Raw genomic sequence first — 14518 nt, 5'->3', positions numbered from 1 at the left:
ATAGACTCAGTGGATGAGCCCTCCCATTATGTCACCTCTGAGTGCAGCTGTGATATTCTCCCTGATTAATAGCGCAACTCTCTCCCCACCCCCCACCTCTTTTACCACCTCCTCTATCTTTTCTAAAACATCGCAACCCTGGAACATTAAGCATCCAGTCCTATAATGGCCACAATATCATAGTTCCATGTACTGATCCATGCTCTAAGTTAACTCTTTGTTTCAATTAACCCTTTGTTTATTTTGTTGCTTTTCTTAAAAGCTTGCAATGTACAAAATGGCTAAATTTGATGACTTTGGAAACATAACTGAAGTACTTTGGGGTGAGAAAACGAAAAGTGATCTCTTCACTTTTGTTCTTTGGCATTTACACTCTCTAAGGCCGGGCATGATAAGGCCTAAATGCAGAATAAACCTCCAGTAGTATCCACCGTCGCCTAAGCCAAAACAGCATAAATCAATTCTTCTAACAATATAACCCATCTTCTCACTTCAGGCAATTTCAGTTGTGGATGTTGACTTTTGATGATCCATGAGTGGGGCTGGGTTAAGGATTCCTAAAAGTATTTCTTATGGGACACTTATTGGAATATATATTTTCACCAACCAGGACTTGTTTCAACATATAGATTATCAAATATTTATGAGAACTGGGTGGTGCTTAAATGAGTTGCACAGTCAGCCTTACACATAGTTTACACATTTTAATATTACCATGATTACTCGGCAGTTTCCCATTGTCAAAGCTTAAATTCAGTCCCAGTCCATTGCATTGCAGTGGATGAAAGTTTTGACTTTTTTTGGGTGGATGGGGGGAAGGGAAGGTTGAACAAAACAATTCAGCCCTGCAGAAGAGAACCACCTGCCTTCCCAATATGGACACTGACAGCAGCTGTGAAAAAGTCAACAGTAGCTCACTCTTGATTGAAGGTAATGGACAGCAGCAGTGGGGACTTGGTGAAGCTAAATATAAATATTCCTTTCAAAAAAGAATGTTTTATACAGCAAAATCTACATAATTCAGTATTTGTATTTAATTGCAGTTGATGGTTTTTGCTCTGCAGGTTTATGCAAGAACTTTTTTTGGTATTTTCAAAATAGATTCAGGATCAAATGAAATTTAAATAAACAGTAACATATTTGTATACAACAAATTTAGATTATGATCATTCCAAAGCACTTCACAAGTAAGCAGCTGGAAAGGAAAGATTAGGACTAGGCAACCAAAAAGCTTGGTGAAGGTTTTAAGGGAAGAGGGAAGTCTGGAGGGTTTTAAAAATACAAGGCAATTGCACAGAGCAGAAACCAGCTGAAGCCAATCAGAATCAGGTTTATTATCACTGATGTACATCGTGAAATTTGTTGTTTTGTGGCAGCAGTACAGTGCAAGACATAAAAATTATGATAAGTTACCAGAAAATAAATACATAAAATAGTGCAAAAGAGGAATAACGAGGTAGAGTTCATGGACCATTCAGAATTCTGATGGTGGCAGGGAAGAAACTGTTTCTGAAACGTTGAGTGTGGGTCTTCAGGCTCCTGTACCTCCTCCCTAATGGTAGTAATGAGAAGAGGACGTGTCCCGGATGGTGAGGGTCCTTAATGATGGGTGCCACCTTCTTGAGGCACCGCCTCTTGAAGATGCCCTCGATGGTGGAGAGGGTTGTGCCCATGATGGAGCTGGCTGAGTCTGCAACCCCCTGCAGCCTCTCGTGATCCTGTGCATTGGAGCCTCCATACCAGGCGGTGATGCAACCAGTCAGAATGCTCTCCACTGTACATCTATAGAAATATGCAAGAGACTTTGTTGACATACCAAATCTCCTCAAACTCCTAATGAAGTAGAGCCACTGGTGTGCCACCTTTGTGATAGACCAGGATAGATCCTCTGAGATGTTGACGCCCAGGAACTTGAAGCTGCTCACCCTTTCCACCGCTGACCCCTCAATGAGGACTGGTGTGTGCTCTCCTAACTTCCCCTTCCTGAAGTCCACAATCAATTCCTTGGTCTTGCTGATGTTGAGTGTGAGGTTGTTGTGACACCACTCAGCCAGCCGATCTATCTCACTTCTGTACGCCTCCATGTCGCCACCTGAGATTCTGCCAACAAAAAAATTCGGCAAATTTATAGATGGCGTTTGAGCTGTGCCTAGCCACACAGTCATGAGTGTAGAGAGAGTAGAGCAGTGGGCTAAGCACGCATCCTTGAGTTGCGCTTGTGTTGATTGTCAGCGATAGTCACCAATAGTGAGCCACAAGAAAGAAGGATGCGAAAGGGACCCAAGGAACTACAGATGCTGGAATTTGGAGCAAAAAACAAATGGCTGGAGGAACTCAGTGGGTCAAGCAGCATCTCCATTTCCTGCATGTCTGCTCTCACCCACACCACCACCCCCCCCCCAGACAGAACAAACATACTTCCCATGGTCCTTGCCATTCACCCCTCTAGCCTCTGCACCCAGCTTATCACCCTTTGCCACTTGAGCCACTCCAATGGGATACAACTGCCAGCCATATCTTCTCTTCTTTCTCTCCCTTCCTTCCTCCTTTCTGAGAGTCCCTGGTCTGCTCAATCCTTCCCAGCCACTCCTCCCCATCCCCTGGCACTTTCCTCTGCAACCGTAGCAGGTGCAACACTTGTCCCTACCCTCACCATTACCCTGACACCGAAACAGCCCTTCCAGGTGAGGCAGAGATTCACATGCACCTCCTCCAACCTTGTCTACTGCATTCATTGCTCACGATGTGACCTCCTCTACATTTGTGAAAACTAAGAACAGACGAGGTGATCGGTTTGCACTCTGGAGTTCCTGCACTCTGTCCTCAGCGGCCATCTTGAGCTTCCAGTTGCTCCCCTTCCCACTCCCATCCCGAGCTGTCTGTTCTCAGCCTTCTCCATTGCCAGGGTGAGGCCAGACGCAAGCTAGAAGAACAGCACTTCATATTCCACTTAGATAGCGCACAGCCCAACGAATATTGAATTTTCCAGTTTCAGATAACCCACATCCCCAGTGTTCCTTTCCAGCTACCACCTGTCCGCCCAGGGTCTCTCTCCCTTTGTTCACCTTTCCCATCCTACCACCACCCCACCCGTGTTACTTAGATTCATTACCCTCCCCCACCTGTCCATCATCCCTCCCTTATCTGGTTCCACCTATCAACAACCAGCCTCAGTCTCAATACTTCTCCCTCCTCCTGCCCCATCTGCCCATCTTCCCCCCCCCCCCCTTCATCCAGTTCCACCTTTCACCTAGCAGCCTCTCCCCTCTTTAGACCGGTTATCTCCCCTCTACGCTCTCAGTCCTGATGCAGGGTCTCAACCCAAAATGTCGACCATCCCTTTGCCTCCACAGATGCTGCCTGACCTGCTGATTTCCTCCAGCAGTTTGTTTTTGGCTTAGGGTGCCAAAAGGCTGATTCAGTAAATGATCATAGAGTATTCAGAATAAAACTTGAAATTGTTTAGCTTTTTAACAAAACTTGGAGGTTTTTTTTTAATCAATAATAGGGCCTCTACTTCTGATTTCCAGCATCTGCAGTATTTTCAGGAATAAAAGCAGAAAATGCTGAGATACCCAACAGGCCAGGCAGCATCTGTGGAGAGAGAAACAGTGGTCTCAGATCAATGATCTTTCATCAGAACCCCTGTTTTTGATGAAAGGTCAGTGACTTGATACATACATTCTTTTTCTCTTTCCAGAGGCATCACATGACCTCTGAGGATTTCCAGTATTTTCTGTTTGTGTACTACTTCTGGTTGCCCTTGATTCCATGACCATTTTGGCAGCAGAGTTTATGTGAGCATAGCTCTTGACACAAAATACACCACTGAGGTTTAAGTTTTCTATCAGAATACCTAAAGGAATTCATCCAAAATAAATGGGCTGTTCTCAGTTTTATAATTTAGAAACCTAGTCTGCAGGATCTTTGGTAAAGCAGAAGTTTTTATGAGGATGGGCAACAATGACCAAATTAAGTAAAATCAGTTCATTAAATAAATTGTAGCCAAGTCATTGATGCACCGTGCTTACCACTTATCATTGCTTATCTTTTTTAGACCAAAGTAAATGGAAAACAACCTGATTATGCCAAGGTACGTCCATCAGTTTTTGATACATAATTTAAATATATTAATATGTTAGAGTAATACGATTAGTTGTGCTAATAAAATGAGTTATTTTTGCATACTGTATTAAAAGTACTTAGTGTCAAAAGGAAAAATATTTTCCCATAGTTTTAATTTTTTTGTTGCATCTTAACTGTTAGTATTTTGATTGTAGTCATATAGTTCTGATTAATTAGTAAGTGAAGAAGTGTTTGAGTTCCATCAGTGCTCTGTCTACTCTCTCTGCTTCAACCATTCCAAGAACTTCCCTCATGAATGACAGAATGAATTCACTATTATCTCAGCTTTCTTTTCTGAGAGCCTTTCCTCACTATTAGCTTTGACATTTTGCCCATTGTTAAATCTTTGCTAAAGGTCAACAGAAAGAAAGGTGGCAAAGCAAAGTGATAAACAAAGTTGTAGAGCAAATTTGTGTACTGTATTCTTGTGCTACACAGGCAAAGAAGTTGGTCGTTTTGCTTGTTGTGCTGATTATTTCTACCAGGGGTGTTGGAGGGATGGGGGGGGCGGTGCGATGGGGGTGCAGGGGAGCAAGAAACAGCAGTGCAGTTGTAACCTGCATTGGCACCTCTGGTTTGGGGTTGAACAGGAAAGGGGTCACACTTCTTACCTCCGACATCTGATATTTATGCTCCTGATAAATGGAAGCCGTCACCAGGTGATAGGGTGGGGTAGCAATTTCAAAAGGCGTGAGTGTGAGAATCTAACAATAAGACCCATCCTGGGAGTGAAAGGGGAATAATAAGAAGGGGAGAAGAATGTAAGAAAAAGGGAACAGGAATAGGCCACCTCCAGCCTGCCCTGCCATTCAATATGATCATAGCTGATCCACCCCAGGCCTCATCTGCACAGGTGCCCCATAGCCCTCAATTCCCTAATCTTTCAAAATGTTACCTACTTGCTTTTTAGATCCTTCCACTGATTATGCCTCCACAATCTTCTGGTGTAGACAATTCCTGAGATTCACTACTCTCTGCAAGAAGTCCATATGCACTCGAATTTTAAATGACCCCCCCCCCCCCCCCAAAAACTTGTAACTGTGTTCCGTTTGAGATTCTGCCACTAGTGGAAACATTATGACTTCTACTCTGCCCTGCCCCCTAAGGATTTTGTACTTCAATAAGATCATCCCTCATCCTCCAAAGCTCCAAATCTGATCTTGCCTAACAAAACTCAATGTTCAAAGAGGTTAACGCTCCAAATGGACAGTGCTAAAGTCTATTCGACTTCCAAACCGTCTTCAGTCAAATTCCACAGAAATAACTGTTACTGAAGCTGAGAAGAAGGGAAATCTGTGATAGAAATCAGAGTGTAGATAAGGGATGTGGTTGGAAAAAAGAAAGCAACAGATTCTGGCCGCAGAAGTAGGGCTGGGGAGATGTCTGAAGGATGCCTGTGCCCACTGCAGATGCCCCAACTTCACTAAAGGCCAAGGTGCTAACTAGAGTTGCCAACATTGTATTCCAAGATTTACCAAGTTGTATCCCTGTTCACGTGGGCTAGACCTTTTGAAGGCTGCCAACAGTTACCTCTTAAGAAACCAAGTCCTTCTGTCTCTGATTTGCTGTTAAACTCTCACTCCATATAAACAATCTTGTTCATCATGTGGTGTAGGGCTTCTAGATTTGCAGTTAGTTGCATGGTTGCATCACCAGACACTTTTTTATGGTGTTTGGGCTACCCTAGGGATTCTCATGCCTACTTCTCCATTGGCTATCCAGAAAAATTGGCATATACATCATGTGGGATAGGCTGGTTTCCTCTTAGATATGAGGAATCTTGTAAAATGCAGTGCCTTTGGCAACCCTTAGACAGACATCCAAAGCAACCTTATCAAGTCTGAGGTTTGTTAACTGAAAAGCTGCAGCAATAGTCAAAAGGAGGCAGGAGCATGTGAAGGAAATTGTTAATGGTTGTAAGTGGAAAGTCTGTAGTGGTTGAAATTCAATACAAGACCGTGTGCTTTGTCTGGAGATAAGACAACGTAGCAAGTATTTGTCAATGGTGTAGAGAGAGTTAAAAGTGAAGCTAACAGGGATTGTGATCCGAGTGTAAATTTTTTTATCAGTTGACCACAGCAATGCATTTAACAAATATAGATATATTTTGCACATTGCTCATCCATTAAAATGTGTATCAGAAGATGTCATGCTGAGACCATTTTCTGGCCATGCTGCTCTCTGATCACTGTACCTTAGATGGGACAAAAGAGTATATCTGAAAACTCTAACAACATGGAGGTGATGCAGGGCAAAGCTAAGAAGCTGCTCCTGGACACCAAGAGTTTGAGATGTGGGACGATCTAGGACTATGAATCATTCAGGAGTCAATTGGATAATATGGTGGGCGAGTAAAGTCCTATTCTGAATAGATTTTATTTTTGATTTCAAACCACTGACCCCTGCTGGAATTAATGGAGACAGATTTTAGAAAGAATTGATTGGTTAGAGGAAAATGACAAAATTGTAAGGCATTAATGAGGGAGGATTCAGGGGTGGGTGAAACATCAGATACTCTGTTAAGTGCACTGGCAGCATATACAAAGTTGCACTATGATTTAAATTCACCTTGTTGAAATATTCCTGGTCCCTAAGATAATCATACAATCTTTTTGTTAGTTATGTTGTGGATGAGGAAGTTCTAAACAAACCATGGTAGATACGCACACTTGAGAGGATTTTAAATCTCAGCATTTGAAGCCATAACAGGATTTGGATGGAATTTCTGGCAGCTATTAACCACCAAACTGATGTGAGTTATTCTAAGACTCAATCTTTCTTGCAGTACTTCAAATCTATATGGGTCGAGATTTTAGAATCCTCTTTGCCCCATTGTTGGGTTTTGGGATCAGTTGATGTTAGATTGTTAACTGATATAATTGATGAACATTGATCGTGGAATTGGATTGCAATTCCCAGATTTCAATGAGTGTTGCCCTTTGCAGTTTTGGTATTCTCTACCATTACAAGAACTGTTTATGACCCAGGTTATTGATAACTGTTAAATTTTATATTTCCAAAGCTTCACTATGCTCTTGGTGAAGAAGTTTCTTCTTCTCTTAGTCCTGAATGGCTGAGCTTTTTTTTTGAGCCTGGTTCTAGACACACCAGCCAGAAGAAGTATTAACCCTGCAACTACCCTGTCAAGCTCTGCAGGAATTTTGCTCTTGCTCTTCTAAACTCAAGAAAGCATATGCACATTCTGCTTAATCTTTCCTCACAGGGCACACCCCTGCATCCCAGGAATCAATTTGTTAAACCTTTATTGCAGTCCCTTATCTCGGGGACCAAGGATTATGCTAATACTAATTACTTTGAGCTTCTCATTCACACTAAACCAGTGGTCCTCTGTGTCTGCTCTGAAGACAGATTCAAAATAGTCGTTTAATTTCATTGCCATTTTCTTATTGCCCAATATAATTTCTCTTTTCTCAGTCTGTAAGGTTCCAATGTTGACTTTTGTTAATCTTTTCTCTTTTACATATCGATAGAAGCTTTTGCAATCTGTTTTCGTTTCTCACTGACTGCTTTCATATTCTACTTTACCTTTTCTTATTCATGTCTTGGTGCTTCTTTGCTGAATCCTGAAACCTTCTGAATCCTCAGGCTTACATCTTTTTTTTTGACAATCTTATAAGTCTTCCTTTGACCTAATATTACCTTTAAATTCTCTTGTTTGCCATGAGTGAACCATTTTTCCTGTTAGATTTTTGATCTTTAAAGTGATGCATTTTTAAAATGTATATCTAGATGAAACTCAGAGGCACAGAATTTTAAAAGAATTACTTCCCTATTCCAACTTCCACAAGGGAAAAGCAGACTTGAGAGATGGTAAGCTGACAGAAGTCTTATTCTTTTTGTGCTTGAACTTTGAAGTTTTGTAGGTTTATAATAAAAATCACATTTGCTGACAAGAATGAATTGCTCAGGAGAGCCGAGAATCTCTAAAATATAGACCAAATAGAATTATAGAGAGGTACAAAAACAATCTTTTCTCCCCTAGACACAAAAATATGCCAAAGCTTCACATTGATCATGCTTTCAGCCATCCAGTTGAATTATACATGGAAAAGAGAACCGGCTTAAAGAAAAAGTTGTTAATAATTGCTCACAAACAGTGGGCAGTAGCTTTAACTTGAGAAACAAAGGACTGCAGATGCTGGAATCTAGATGAAAAACACTATGATGCTGGAGAAACTCAGCAGGCCAGGCAGCATCCATGAAGAAAAGCAGGCGGTCAACATTTCGGGTCAGGACCCTTCTTCAAGACTGAAGATAGGAAAAGGGGAAACCCAATAGATAGGAGGGAAAAGCAGAGCAGTGATAGGTGGACAAAAGAGTGGAGGCGGGTGGGCACAGGGTGGTGATAGGTAGATGCAAGTAAGAGATAGTGATAAGCAGATGTGGGGGAGCAGGGGAGAGCCGACCCATCGGGGGATGAGTCAAAGGTAAAGAGGAAAAAAGGGGGAATAGAAAGAAGAGAGAGAGGCGAGGAAAGGGAAGAAAGGAAGAGGCATGGTTGGGCGGGAGTTTGTGGGGATTACTTAAAGTGGGAGAATTCAATGTTCATGCCATTAGGCTGCAAGGTTCCAAGACGGAGAATGAGGTGCTGTTCCTCCAGTTTGTGCTTGGAATTCTGGCAGTGGAAAAGGCCAAGAACTGACATATCTGTGATGGAGTGGGAGGGGGAGTTGAAGTGACTGGCAATGGGGTGATGCAGATTGCAGTTACGGACGGAACACAATTGTTCTGCGAAATGGTCACCTAGTCTGTGGTCTCGCCAATGTAGAGGAAGCCACACTTGCTCACCAATGTAGGGGAGACCACAGAGGCCTCATGGTGCATCTGAGTAGTTGCAAACAGGCCTCATGTTGCATCTGAGAAGAAATTTCCCTAGCTTGATGCTGGGGAACCTCAGTAAGACTGAAGTTGCACTGTTGGACTCCATTTGGATCCAGCAGCAGAGTTCAGTGGCTGACGCAAGGCCATCTGTTCCTTCTGAGTGTCTCAGAATTCCATTCGACAGCATATGGGTGGAAGTCTGAGACTGACTGAAGTTTCAGTGCCTGGGACCTGACGATTCTGATTGAACCTGCTGACTCCAGTCAGCAAAGTTTTCCCCATTGTGTTTTTATTCCTACATGGATGTGGATGTCACTGACAAGGCCAGTGATAGAGAAGATGGTAGTGTGCTGCTTTGAACTGATGCATTCCCTGTGGGGAAGGGATACCTAAAATTCTATTAGATAGGGAGTTCCAATATACTAATTCAGTATTGAAGAAAAGGTGATAATGTATTTCCCAGTAAGGTGAGATTTTTGTGAGTAAAACAATTTTGTTTTTAAAGAGGTTAGTATTTTGATCATGCACCTGCTGTAATGCAGCACTTGTGTTTGTATAGTTGCTGTAGTGCAGATTGATAACAACAGACTGACTGTCTAATCCATTCTTGCACTACAGAAGCAGAAATAAATTGGAAATTGTACTGTTTAAAATGGACCTATCAAAAACTTGACTAAGCCAGACTGAACTTTAACGGTGCATCCTCACCTCCATGCCAGCCTCTACTCACGCTGTTGTCATCTCTAGAATAAACTTTTCCAACACTCTTGTCCGGTCTCCCATCTTCCACCATTGACCAAAATTGGGTTGCCTATGCCTTGTCCCATTCACTGATTACCTCAGTACCCATCATCCATGGGGTTGATTAGTTGCCTGCTCACCAAAACGAATTCATTTACACACCCTTCTAGGTTCTACCCTGTTCATCTTTACAATCACTTCTTCCTCTGCATCCCTTGAATCATTTGGTTCTGTGACTGTAATAGCCCTACTTTTTGTCCCACTCAGTCTTTTTGCTTCATTCCATTTCCATGAGTGAAATGCTTTTGAGCACTTTTTACATTAAGGACAGTTTATAAGTGCTGCTGATATTGTAACTCTATTATGTTGTTCATTTTGCACAGTAATTTTAATACCATTTGTCCTACGTGGTTTTATGTGGTTGACTTTTCCGTGTCCTTGAAGGATTTTAAACACTGAATTATTTAAAATGAAAACATCTTCAAGCAGACCTCATTTATAGCAGAAAGATTGGAAGCAAACTGAGCTGTCCATCCCCCTTCACAGAGGAGACATGGCTGTAAAGCCCCTGAACACATTGGGCTTCCTGCTACAATCTTTCTTCAGTCAGAACAGAACTGGTTTTGATAGTGTAGGTGGGAATTCATTATATTTAATGCTCTGTGACAAAGTGGTTGAAAGGGAACAAATATATCAGCTTAAGTTATGCTGGAACTTTGAGATCACACTTTAGTGAAGATTGCACAGAAGAGGCAAATGGGTGAAAAAGTGAGAAGGCGAATTTTAATGCAGAAGCTGCAAATGAGAGTGGTTCTTTGGTTACTAATGAATATCTTCCTATTACTCTTTCCATTACTATAGTATAAAAGACTGTGTTCAGACTTTGTCATTATTCCAACAACAGATTAAGAACAATTTAGTATTTAAAATTATGAAGGATTGTGACAGAGATAATCAGTTTCAATAATTGTGGAATCTAGAACAAGAGCTATATTTATGATTTAGTTATGAGATTTATTTTGTGTGACTGTGTAGTGCACCCCAGAGTATGTGATTAAGGCAAAGATTATGTTAACCTTTAATAATAAATTAGGTAGTTAGTCAGAGCAAAGGTGAATAAGGAGGAATAAGAGGGCAAAGGAATAGTACTACTGCTTATGTGCAGTGCAAACTGGATAGGCTGAAAGCTATTCCCTTCTGTTTTATCTGTATATAATTAACAGAAACTTTTCAAATGATGGATTTATTCAAATTCTTAATAACAGGTCTTTTTCAATTTTAAAATAAAACCAAAAATGCTGGAAATACTGAGCAAGCCAGACAGCATCTGTGGAGAGAGAATCACTGGGCAAATTCTGATGAAAGACCATTGATCTGATATGAGGACTGTTTTACTCTTTCTGCAGGTGCTGCCTGCCTACTGAGTACCTCCAGCATTTTCTGCTTTTATTTCAGCTTTGCAGCAACTCTGGTATTTTGGTTCTGCTTTCCTATTGCAATTTGCCTTAAGCACCCCGTTTTGAGCAAGTGTGTTAAGTAGCTATAGTTTACATTAACCTGATTAAATTTTCTGGCCTTGTCAAGAAATAAAATTTCAATTCTGAGTTGTTTTGTATAAAATTTGTAAGTTCTGCTGAATGACCTTGATGTTTCAAATTTATCATATTCTGCAATGGGTTATTATCATAAATTATACAGAAATTTAAAAGCTAATGTTATCATACTAGTACTGAATTTTTTTCCATAAACTTTTTTGGATTATTCAGTCAAAAGATCTGTCGGTAGAATGGTAGAAATATCAAATAAAGGTGGTACATGTTGTGCTTATTTCCATTCAGTTTTTTGTACCTCCTGATGCAGAGGGAACCAGCCCTGATTTACATAATCTGATTTTGATGGAACTGGACAACAACCTTCCATGGAAACGTGAAACACACAACAAATGTTGATTAAGGCCAAACGGTTGAGTTATTAAGACAACTTTTAAATGGGTATTAAAAGTTGAATAACTGGGAAAAGAGGTGTGCATACCCACACAGCATGCATCCTAGTGACTTCCAGATATTTTTTTTCTTTGGGATCCTTGTCCCACCTTGAAGACGTTTAAAAACTGCTGTCTGCAAAATTGTTCTGTAAGGCTCTGGATTATTAATCTATTCATCATAATTTGCACAATAACATAGATGACCTTGCAAATAGAAGTTTTAGAAATTATAGTAATGAAATGGAAGGAAACTGTATGACATATTAAAGGTGGACTTGCTGAAGGTATGCTGTGGGAATTTCAGATTAAAACTGAGTATGCAGATGAGGTTAGAAAATGATGTTCATTGGAAGAGTTACATTGGAGTGTGCCAGGGATCATTGTTGACAGCACTAACTGAAGGTAAATTGAATTGAATTCAGAAACCCATTATAAATTAATAAAATTTGCAGATAATGCTAAACTAAAGCAGGCAGTAAAATATAGGGAGCCAGATTAGAAATTCTAATATATGCTTGAGTGAATATGTAAGGAGGCAGAACAGCAGAAATTTGAAATGCATACGAGGAAGTTGGCCAACCAATTTACCTCATGGAAAAAAAATCAAACAGCGATGAAGTTAAAAGAGATCTATAAGTAGTAGTGGACTGAACATGTCCTCTAAGACTTGTGGTTCAGCATATCCAACAAATAGAGATCAGCAATCAATAAAACTAATTGAATGTTGACCTTTACAGCTAAAGCAATAGAATACATGTCAAAGGAAGTCGTGATGAAAATATATAGTGCTCCAGTAAGGCTCTACTAATAATACTGTATCCAGTGTGGATGCTGTATAACACTGTATCCATCTGTCTACACCTTGCTGCTCTCTCTATACTTCTCACTGCCTCAGAAAAGTGGCCAGCATAATCAAAGACCCCTCCCACCTCACATCCTCTCTTCTCTGCCACCCCATCCCCTTCCATCAGGCAAAAGATACAAAAGCTTGAAAACACGCACCAACAGCCTCAAGGACAGCTTCTATCGTGCTGTTATAAGACTCTTGAACAGGTTCAAGAGTTCATCTTAAGATGAACTTGTGACTTCACAATCTACCTCATCATGGTTCTTGCATCTTATTGTATACCTGCACTGCACTTCCTCTGTAACTATAACACTATATTCTGTATTCTGTTATTGCTTTTCCTTGTACTACCTCATACTTATGTTTTGAAATGATCTGTATGGCTGGCATGCAAAACTAAGTTTTTCACTGTGCCTCAGTACATGTGACAACAATAAACCAATACCAATATCAGTTCATTTTGTTTTGACACAACAGGGACCGAGATGAAGCACTGAGGGTTATATGAAGAGCACCCTTTAAGCACCTGAGTTATGATGGGTAACTGGAGAAATTTGGGCATCTCACCTCAATAAATTATATGTGAGAGGTGATCCTGTGGACGTTTGTATTTGATTGGCCATGACATTACACAGATGGAGCGTAATTGGACCAGGGCTATTTATATCTATTTTGATCTTGCACCTTTTACCCCTATTTTTATAAATTGTAAATTTCCATGCCAGATTTACAATGGCAACTGCCAGAGTAAACTTGATATTCAGTTATTACACCCTCTCTCCAATGGATGCACATTGAGGGTGCAATTTGCATGAAGGGTTTATTGAAGAGATGCGCAACAATCTGTGTGGATGGTCAGATTTACAACTGACTCCACTTCCAAAAAAACAAATTTTAACCTAACTATACTTTACACATGGATTTCTTTAGTCATGTTTTAAATACATGTCATAGTTCTCACTACAGTACTCTCAGTCTCCTTGCTGCTCTCTCATTGTCTCCTTGCCATTGCGCTTTCTACCTTCTTGCTGCTCTGCTTGCTGCATCTCTGGTCTCCTTTCCATCTTGACAACCACCTCAGTATCTCCCATTCATTTTTTTCACTTTTTTAAAAGCACTGGAACCTCTGTCTTTGAAGTTTTTATGGTCTGGTCAAAAATTGACAGTCCCTAAGCCGCCTTCTGACTGTATTTTTTAAATGAAAATCCGTTTTTTAACCAACCAAGTTTGGAAAGTTAACACCACAAGCATCAAGACCTTACATAGAGCAGGGCAATCAGTGCAGTTTGCATTGCAAACATGGGCGAGCAGCCAAATAGCACAGAAGTTGTTGCCATTGTAAGTCTGTACTTGGGAATTTACAATTAAATGTATAAAGAAGGGAAGAGAGTGTGAGCTATAACATAAGGTGTTTAAATGCATCCAATTTCTCTTCATCCTCAAAGTTCATTTGAAGGTATCTGATTTTGACTCCATTTGTATAATGCCATGGCCAATCAAATACATGGGTTCACAAGGTCACCTCTCTCACCACCTTTTGAGGGTGAGTTCCCAATTTCACCAATGTTCTATCATAACTCAGGTGCTACAGATTCCTTATAAACTTTACGGCTGCACAGGTAGTGACCCTAACCTGAATGCAGTCTGCAAGTCACATTTGGCACATCATGGATCTCTTGGCACTTCTATGTCAGCTCAACCGTTGGTGGTGGGGTAGGATTTAAACAAATAGCCTATTTTACAGAAAACAAAGCAAGCAGCCAAGTGAGCAAAAGTTACAGTATATATTTAGTAAGCAGCAATGTCAACATAATGGAGGCCAGTGACAAATGGTGTGCTGCGGTAGTCAGTGTTGGGACACTTGTTATTCATTATTTACAGTATATAAGTGATTTGGATGCAAATGTACAAGGCTTGATCGGTAAGCTTGTGGATGACACAAAATTAGGAGGTGTTGTTGATAGTGAAGAAGGTTATCG

The 14518-nt window shown here is 40.7% G+C and overlaps 1 protein-coding gene across 3 annotated transcripts in view; it reads left to right on the top strand.

The window, feature by feature from the left end:
• pdss2 (prenyl (decaprenyl) diphosphate synthase, subunit 2) overlaps positions 1-14518 on the top strand; it is a 171959-nt gene that overhangs the window by 149434 nt on the left and 8007 nt on the right. The window contains exons 8-9 of one of the 3 annotated variants that reach the window (XR_007957048.1): positions 4058-4093; positions 7876-7956. The exons of 1 other annotated variant lie outside the window; for it this stretch is intronic. Coding sequence is in view for 1 of the 2 variants with exons in the window: in XM_052025220.1 (XP_051881180.1) it covers positions 4058-4093 (36 nt within the window). In the remaining variant the exon portion in view is untranslated. The remainder of the gene's footprint in view (positions 1-4057; positions 4094-7875; positions 7957-14518) is intronic. One more of the 3 variants, XM_052025220.1, reaches the window with a different exon arrangement.

This window comes from Pristis pectinata, chromosome 10 (assembly GCF_009764475.1).
Source record: "Pristis pectinata isolate sPriPec2 chromosome 10, sPriPec2.1.pri, whole genome shotgun sequence".
Taxonomy (NCBI): Eukaryota; Metazoa; Chordata; class Chondrichthyes; order Rhinopristiformes; family Pristidae; genus Pristis; species Pristis pectinata.
Note: the sequence above shows the minus strand (reverse complement) of the source record. Positions and strands in the feature narration are given on the sequence as shown.